The sequence below is a fragment of the Dysidea avara genome, chromosome 4 (genome assembly GCF_963678975.1).
Source record: "Dysidea avara chromosome 4, odDysAvar1.4, whole genome shotgun sequence".
Classification (NCBI taxonomy): domain Eukaryota; kingdom Metazoa; phylum Porifera; class Demospongiae; order Dictyoceratida; family Dysideidae; genus Dysidea; species Dysidea avara.
Genome location: NC_089275.1, coordinates 47,177,737 through 47,186,101, shown reverse-complemented (window position 1 = coordinate 47,186,101; position 8,365 = coordinate 47,177,737). Strand labels below are relative to the sequence as shown.

At 44.4% G+C, this 8,365-nt stretch overlaps 2 protein-coding genes across 2 annotated transcripts; both read left to right on the top strand.

The window, feature by feature from the left end:
* The first annotated feature begins 207 nt into the window (after window positions 1-207).
* Window positions 208-2,470, top strand: LOC136253927 (uncharacterized). Its single transcript, XM_066046585.1, has 2 exons — window positions 208-407; window positions 461-2,470. The coding sequence occupies exon 2, from the start codon at window positions 527-529 to the stop codon at window positions 2,468-2,470; it is 1,944 nt and encodes a 647-aa protein (XP_065902657.1). The 5' UTR covers window positions 208-407; window positions 461-526.
* A 36-nt stretch (window positions 2,471-2,506) lies between these two features.
* LOC136253926 (uncharacterized) lies at window positions 2,507-6,031 on the top strand. Its single transcript, XM_066046584.1, has one exon. It carries the CDS (start codon window positions 2,507-2,509, stop codon window positions 6,029-6,031), a length of 3,525 nt encoding a protein of 1,174 aa, XP_065902656.1.
* Window positions 6,032-8,365: the final 2,334 nt, after the last annotated feature.

Genomic DNA, 8,365 nt, shown 5'->3' with positions numbered 1-8,365 from the left:
ACACATGCGGGCACATACACACACACACACGCATACACACACATGCGGACACACACACACACACACATGCGGACACACACACACACACACACTGGCATGCACACTCACACACACACACACTGGCACACACACACACTGGCACACACATTGGCACGCACACACACACACACACACACACACTGGTGTCGTGACGACTAAACAGTAACTTCCCTATTTAGAACTCTAATTATTTAGTTATTATATTGTGCGCATGTCTGTACTGCACGTGTATGTTATATACTTTCGATTGTGGGTACAACACGAGGTGTTCAGATTGTACGTGGCTCGAATCCCCCTCCACTCCGCCAATCCCGAGTCGGACCTGTCCAGGATAGGAACGTTCCGCAGCATTTTGGTGCTGTGACCAGGTACAGTCCACTATATTATCATAACTTCCACCTCATTTTGGTGCTGTGACCAGGTACAGTCCACTATATTATCATAACCTCCACCTCATTTTGGTGCTGTGAGCTGAAGAAGACGGATTATGGCGGACATTAAGCGAGCCCAATGTTCGCGGAGAGGATACAGAACACACCTGAAGAAGATATTGGCGAGCGTCGACGAAGTGTTAGCGAACCCACAACCCCTCAGCGAAGATAATACAGCCACTCTGAGGGATCTCCATGATCAGCTTATACGTAAGCATGAACTTATAACCCCATTAGACGCCAAGATACTTGAAGCTACCGAAGAAGACGAGGCCATCGAAGCTGAAATACTGCAAGCTGAAGAGACCAACGCTGCGATATCAAGAGCAAAAGCCAAGATAACCTACCGCCTAAGTTCTATCACTGCAAGAGACACAACAACCTCTCCACGTGCACCTCCCCCACCTGCCACCAAGCGTCAGGCAGATCATGCAAGCACTGTTACCCGTCTACCTAAGTTAGAATTACCACAATTCAGTGGCAATCCCATTCTGTGGCAGTCATTCTGGGATACCTTTGAAGCATCTGTGCACAATAGCACCTCTTTAACTGGAGTACAGAAGTTGAGTTATCTCAGAAGCCAACTACAAGGAGAAGCAGCTCGTGTTATTGCAGGTTTCCAACTGACTAATGCTAATTACCAACACTCCATTGACCTGTTAAAGGAACGTTTTGGTCAACCACATAAACAGATAGAGGCTCACATGCAAGCTTTAATTGATATCCATAGTCCTAGTGGTACACTCGCCAGCCTACGTGAGTTTCACGACACCATTGAAGGGCACATCCGTAGCATGGCTTCACTTGGAAAATCACAGGACGCTTACAGCAGCATGCTTGTCACTATCATTCTTGGGAAAATTCCACCCAAGATCAAACAGAACCTAGCCAGGGCACATGGGAGACAAGAGTGGAAAATTGGTGAACTGCAAGAAGCCATCCTCACTGAAATTTACATTCTTGAGGCAGGATCATCGTCACAGACAGATGCTCATAATTCTACCTTGCCACCGACTGCACTGTTTCATGCTGCAGCTACTAACAAGTCTATTGGTGGAGCCAGAGGTAAACCGCAGTGTCCATTCTGCAAAGGCCCACACTCCCCTTCTGTGTGTGATGTTATCAAGGACCCAAAGCAACGCTCAGCTGTAGTTCGTCAAGAAAAGCTCTGCTTCAATTGCTTGGGTCATCATAAGGTCTCCTACTGTAATTCCAAGCACAGATGTCACAATTGTAGGCGTAAGCATCACACGAGCCTATGCAGTTATGAGCCGCAACCCACTGGCCAACATGCTAAGCCACATACTGGACACTCCTCACAACCTACGCACGTTGGACAACACCACACTGGTGCAGTCTCAGGTTATCCCATTCCACCAGCTAACAATACACAGCCACAGATCTGTAATCTCCCACCAACAAATCTTGTGAGCTCTAACACAACTGACACTACCTCATTGTCCATGACTTTGCCACCATCCTGCACTACACTGAACAGAGTATGCTTACTCAAGACTGCTATAGCAACAGTCTCACATGGGAACAGAAGTACAGTAGCCAACCTGCTATTTGACGAGGGATCCCAGCGATCATTTATCACTCAAGATCTGGCCTGCTCCTTAGTGCTACAACCTTATCAACAAGAAGACATCAACATCTCTTCCTTTGGAGCAAACTGTCAACTTAACCGCAAGATGGATGTTGCCATGATCAACTTGTTGACCAACGATGGACATGCTATACCGCTGTCAGTGATAATTGTACCACGTATCGCTACGCCACTACAGAACACTACTAGCATCAGTATGACTCACCTACCACACCTACAGAACCTCCAGTTGGCTCACCCACTTTCCGCAGAATGCGAATTTGAGATTTCTCTATTAGTTGGTGTGGACCACTACTGGGACATTGTAGGAGATCACATTGTAAGAGGAGTAGGAGGAGGACCTACTGCAGTGGCTTCTAAACTGGGCTACCTTCTCTCAGGACCAGTGTAGCTGGCTAACACTCAGCACTCAAACATCAGCACCATGATGTTAACAGTCAATCAACAATGTGACTTTGACCTTGAACGTTTTTGGAACCTGGAATCTGTAGGAGTGTCAATGAGTGATCTCAGTGCTGAAGAAGATATGCTTCAACACTACATCTCTTCGTGTATCACCAGAGACCCTGATGGGGCTTACGTTGCCAGGTTTCCTTGGCGACCCAATCCTCCCACCTTACCCAACAACCTCATTATTGCTCAGAACAGAACACGTCAAATGCTTAAACGGCTGGCTAAAACACCAAACCTACTAATGGTATACAATAGCATCATTGTCGAACAAGAGGCTAGAGGATTTATTGAACGTGTTAAGTCAACAGATAATGAATCCAGTATCCACTACATCCCACACCATGCGGTTGAGAAAGACTCGCCAACAACTCCTATACGGATTGTTTTTGATTGCAGCTGTCGACAATCGTCTGGATATCCATGTCTCAATGACTGTCTGTTGATCGGTTCACCCTGTGTTAGTGATATATGCTCTGTCCTCGTTCGTTTCAGGAGTCATCGCTTTGGAGTGTCTACTGATATAGAGAAGGCGTTCTTACACGTCCGTCTACATCCCGATGATAGAGACTATACTCGCTTCTTCTGGTTAACCGATCCTACTGATGTATCCAGCCAGTTTTGTATTTATCGGTTTAATGTCGTTCCATTTGGTGCAACAAGCTCACCTTTCATGCTCAATGCTGTTTTGCAGTACCATCTTCAGCAGCAAAACACAGCCGTTTCTGATGATATGAGATCAAACCTATACGTAGACAATGTCATAACTGGTGGTGCAACAGAACAAGCAGTCATAAGCTACTACAGAGAAGCAAGAGCTATAATGTCCAGTGCTAACATGAATTTGCGCAGTTGGTCATCCAATAGTACTGAGTTGATGACAATTGCAGCTCAAGACAACGTCAGTGATGACAGTCAGTCAGTCAACATACTAGGTCTGCGATGGAATCCTACAACAGACAAGCTCTCCCTAGCAGCCAAACCCACTATTTTGGCACATGATCATCTGGTGACTAAAAGAGAAGTCTTGCAAGATCTTTCCAAGATATTTGACCCACTAGGCCTTGCAGCTCCAGTAGTTATTAGAGCTAAAATACTGATGCAGAAGCTGTGGATACATAAGGTTGCTTGGGATGAGCCCTTAGATGAAGAGATCCATAAAGAGTGGATAGATGTTGCCTCTGATTTGAAGTCAGTCACTCAACTTTCTGTTAGTAGAAGGTACTTTTCTTCAGCTTTCGTGCAACCAGTACTACACTCATTTGCTGATGCAAGCCTGAAGGCTTACGGTGCTGTAGTATTTCTCACACAGGGTGATGAAGTATCGTTCATAGTGGCTAAATCTCGTGTGGCACCCCTGAAAGAACTCACATTACCACGCTTGGAACTCATGGCGGCATTGGTTGCAACACGTTTGACCCACTTTGTGGTGAAGGCAATTCCCCTCAAAGACCCATCTATCTTTGTTTGGTCGGACAGCCAAATTGTATTACACTGGGTGAATAGTCGCAAGCAACTACCAACATTTGTTCGTCACCGCATAACTGAGATTCAGTCACTACTACCAACAGCTGAGTGGAAATACTGCCCCACCCTGGAGAATCCAGCAGACTTACTTACAAGGGGAATCACCACAGAGGCACTGATGTCATCCACATTATGGCAGCACGGACCAGCATGGCTCACTACACCTAACAGATGGCCATCCTTTGATCAGCCAATTCTTCCGCCCCTTCTTGTTGCAGCAGCAGTAGCAACTGAGTTTGTTCCAGCTGAACCCATCACACCTACAGTTGGGTTACATTGTGTCATCATGCTATATCGCTTCAACACTCTTAGTAAGCTATTACGTGTAACTGCTTATGTGTTCCGCTTCATAGATAATGTAAGAGCTCAACCAGACCACCGACGTTATGGACCAATCAGTGCCATGGAGTTCACTACAGTGAGGTTCAAGTGGGTGAAAGATGTACAGCAGGATGTGTATAAGAAGGAGATAGCCAATCTGAAGCTTGTAGCCAGGCAACCGAAGACATCTAGACTACTACTTGTTCGTCAGCTTAGACTGTTTCTGGACGAACATGAATTCCTACACTGTGGTGGACGCATCCACAACGCTCCGGTGAGTAAAACAACCAAGTTCCCCTACCTCATACCTCCTAGACATCGGTTTTCCTATTTGATTGTCCACGATGTACATGTGACACTGCACCATGCTGGCACTGGTGCCACACTAACTGCCTTACGCCAGACATACTGGATTCCAGCCGCACGCCAGTATATCAAATCAATTTTACGCCACTGTGTTACCTGCTTACGAGTGATAGGGCAGCCATATTCAGCACCAGATCCACCTCCACTACCTAGTTTGCGGACACAAGATGTTCATCCCTTCACATATACGGGGGTAGATTTTACCGGAGCACTATATGTGAAACGAGCTGAACAAGAAGTGAAGGTTTATTTGTGCCTTTTTACCTGCGCTACCACCCGCGCAGTTCACTTGGAAATTGTACCAGATCTATCTACTGAAACTTTCCTTTTGGCCTTCCGCAAATTTGCTGGCCGGAGGTCACTGCCGAAGTTGATGATATCTGACAATGGCTCTACATACATGTCGGCAGCTGAGGAACTTCGCTTACTGATGGAGAAGACAGAAGTTAAGGAGGAGTTAGGAAGGAGAGGTGTCACTTGGCAGTTCATACCCAAGAGAGCCCCCTGGTATGGTGGCTTCTGGGAAAGGCTAGTGGGGCTCACAAAAACCACCATTAAGAAGGTCCTTGGAAGGCGGCATGTATCTCTCCAAACCCTAGAGACTATTGTTGTGGAGATTGAGGCCATCTTGAATGATCGTCCCCTAACGTTTGTGTCATCAGAGATGGGGGACCCTGAGCCACTGACACCTGCTCACTTGCTGCACGGGAGAAGAATTACCTGCCTTCCCCATGAGATGGTGGATGTCGATGAGCTTACTGATCCCACATTTGGAAATGCCACTTCAATGAGGAAGAGTGCTAACACTCAAGCAGCCATAATCAGGGACTTTCAAACAAGATGGCGTCATGAATACTTGACTTCGTTAAGGGAACATCACAAGACCTCAGGTAATAACATTCAACTGGTGAAAAAGGGTGATGTAGTGCTTATTCATGATGATGCTCCCCGAGCTACTTGGAAGATGGCTGTGATTGAGGACCTTATCATTGGAAGAGATGGACTAATGCGAGCAGCAACAATTAGAACAAATAATGGGACGACTAACAGGGCTATCACAAGGCTCTACCCTTTGGAGGTAACTGCTGGACAGGAGGATACTGATGGGAATGTGCAGCCTACTCCAGGACCCAAGTTACAACCTGAGCAACCAGTGGTACGGACAGATTCAGAGACTGGGGGGTCTCATCCGAGACGAGCTTCAGCGAGAAGGGCAACTGAACAGTTCAAGACTTGGGCCAGAATCCTTGCTGCCCCCCCGGAGGATGTCGTGACGACTAAACAGTAACTTTCCTATTTAGAACTCTAATTATTTAGTTATTATATTGTGCGCATGTCTGTACTGCACGTGTATGTTATATACTTTCGATTGTGGGTACAACACGAGGTGTTCAGATTGTATGTGGCTCGAATCCCCCTCCACTCCGCCAATCCCGAGTCGGACCTGTCCAGGATAGGAACGTTCCGCAGCATTTTGGTGCTGTGACCAGGTACAGTCCACTATATTATCATAACCTCCACCTCAACTGGCACACACATTGGCACGCACACACACACACACTGGCACACACGCACACACACACACTGCATGCATGTACATGCACCGATGATAGATTTTCATACCTATACCTAATACATCATTGTGCTGGCAGTCACAACATTTCATGTAAGGTAATATGAACTATACTATAGACTCCACTTAAAGAGTTTATAGCTACAGTACGATGTATGTACATTGTGCCCTCCAGTGTGTGCATTGCAAAGTTTAGTAACATATGCAAAGTTCACTAGTTACATTATCAGAAGCAAAATCAATATTATAAGACTAATCCTCGTAAGAATCACTTAAGCTAATATTAAGCATGCCTGCATACATGATTATTATTTTATTTTTCACATAACAGAAACTAAGAAAACTACAGTTATACAATTGTGTCTCGTGTAATGAATTATGTTGAGATCAACTACTAATACAATGTCCATATAAATATCTAAGCAGATCACGTGCCGCTAGGTAGCTAGTTGAGGATCGTGACTCAGTTTTCATCACGATACTCCTTCAAGTACTCGCTAGTCGGTTGTCCTTCCCCAACAGCTGAAAACTGGTCCTTAGCTCTAGCCCACTCTGCACCATTGAGACTATTAACTGCACGTCCTGTATGGTAAACTCCGTGCACAATCGGTCTTGCATAGTTGTCGTACCATTTCTCTCCTCCGTATTTGTTGTCCATACTGTTAGACCATCCACGATGTGTTGGGTTGTCTCTCTCCAAAGATCCTCTAGGAGCAGCTAGAGAGATGAGAAGTAGAAATATCAGGAACATGAAGCACAATCTTGACGTCATCGTGAAATGATCAAGCCGATTGCCTAGCCTAGAGATTGCCGCTACAAACGCACTCAGAGTTGACCTTATGATGTGACTACTGATCTGCTCTACATTAGCCAATTTATACTTTCAGCGGTTGGCATGGATACTGTATTGGTATGCCAATGCAGCTATACGTAGCCTGTTGAAATAATCCCAGGGGTGAATCCCCAGGGTAATCTTCTGAAGTAATCAATTTCCTCCGTGTGATGTTATGTTCCGTATATTTCCGGCTTTACACATGGATATTTGGGCAGGTGGCACGTGTAGCCATCTGACCATCAACACCACCCCAAGTTTTGTACTCAATTCTGCAATAGCTAGAATCATCACTTTGATGCATGCATGCATTTTGTGGTGTTGTAAAGATATAATCTTTAAAAAACGTATACGTAGCTAGATTTACATAACTTATAATTTTATTTTATTTTTTTTTTATTATTGTTACTGAGCAGACAGCACAGCTGATATGCTCAGGAAAAAAAGCAATCATAAAATGAATTTAGCTACGTAGTTACAAAGATTACAGTTATTGAGTTCCATACAATGTTTGCAGTTCCGCTGAAAAAGAGTCAATATTGTTGCTCTCAATGATGGAGGATGGTAAGCTGTTCCAATCCTTAATTGATCTGGAGAAAAAGCTCTGTTGGTATGATTAGGTGGATGAGTTTGGTAGAATAAAACGATGTGGGTGATATAGTCTGGTGGATCTTGTCATTGAAATAAAATGAGGAGGAATTGATAGTGAATAATCTTGATGTATAATTTTAAAAAGTGCTTGTAATCTGGATATTTTACGTCTCAGCCGAAGGCTTGGCCAAGAAAGATGCTGTAACATAGCTGTGACTGAGCTGAATCGATTGAAATCATTTAGGACCCATCTAGCTGCCCTACACACAATTTGCTAGGTTTAGCCACGTATATACGTAGGTTGTAGTTATGCATGAATACTAAGCCAGTTAAGGTTTACAGCTGTACAATGACAGCCATTCATGTAATAATATTAATTTTTATTATTAAAATTTTTAATCCTCATTAATCATTAATAACGATTAATATTTTATTAAACAAATGTTGATGTTATAACAAGCTACTAAATGTGCACCAATCATGCTTTAGCACATGTGGCTAGACTCTGTGTGAAACAGTGTTTATTCTAAGGGGAACTTTCCATCTAAAATCTCAGACTCACTCTCTAAAATTGTGAGTGACAACTACACTGTATACTGATTGTAAAATAGAACAGGAAACTGTCA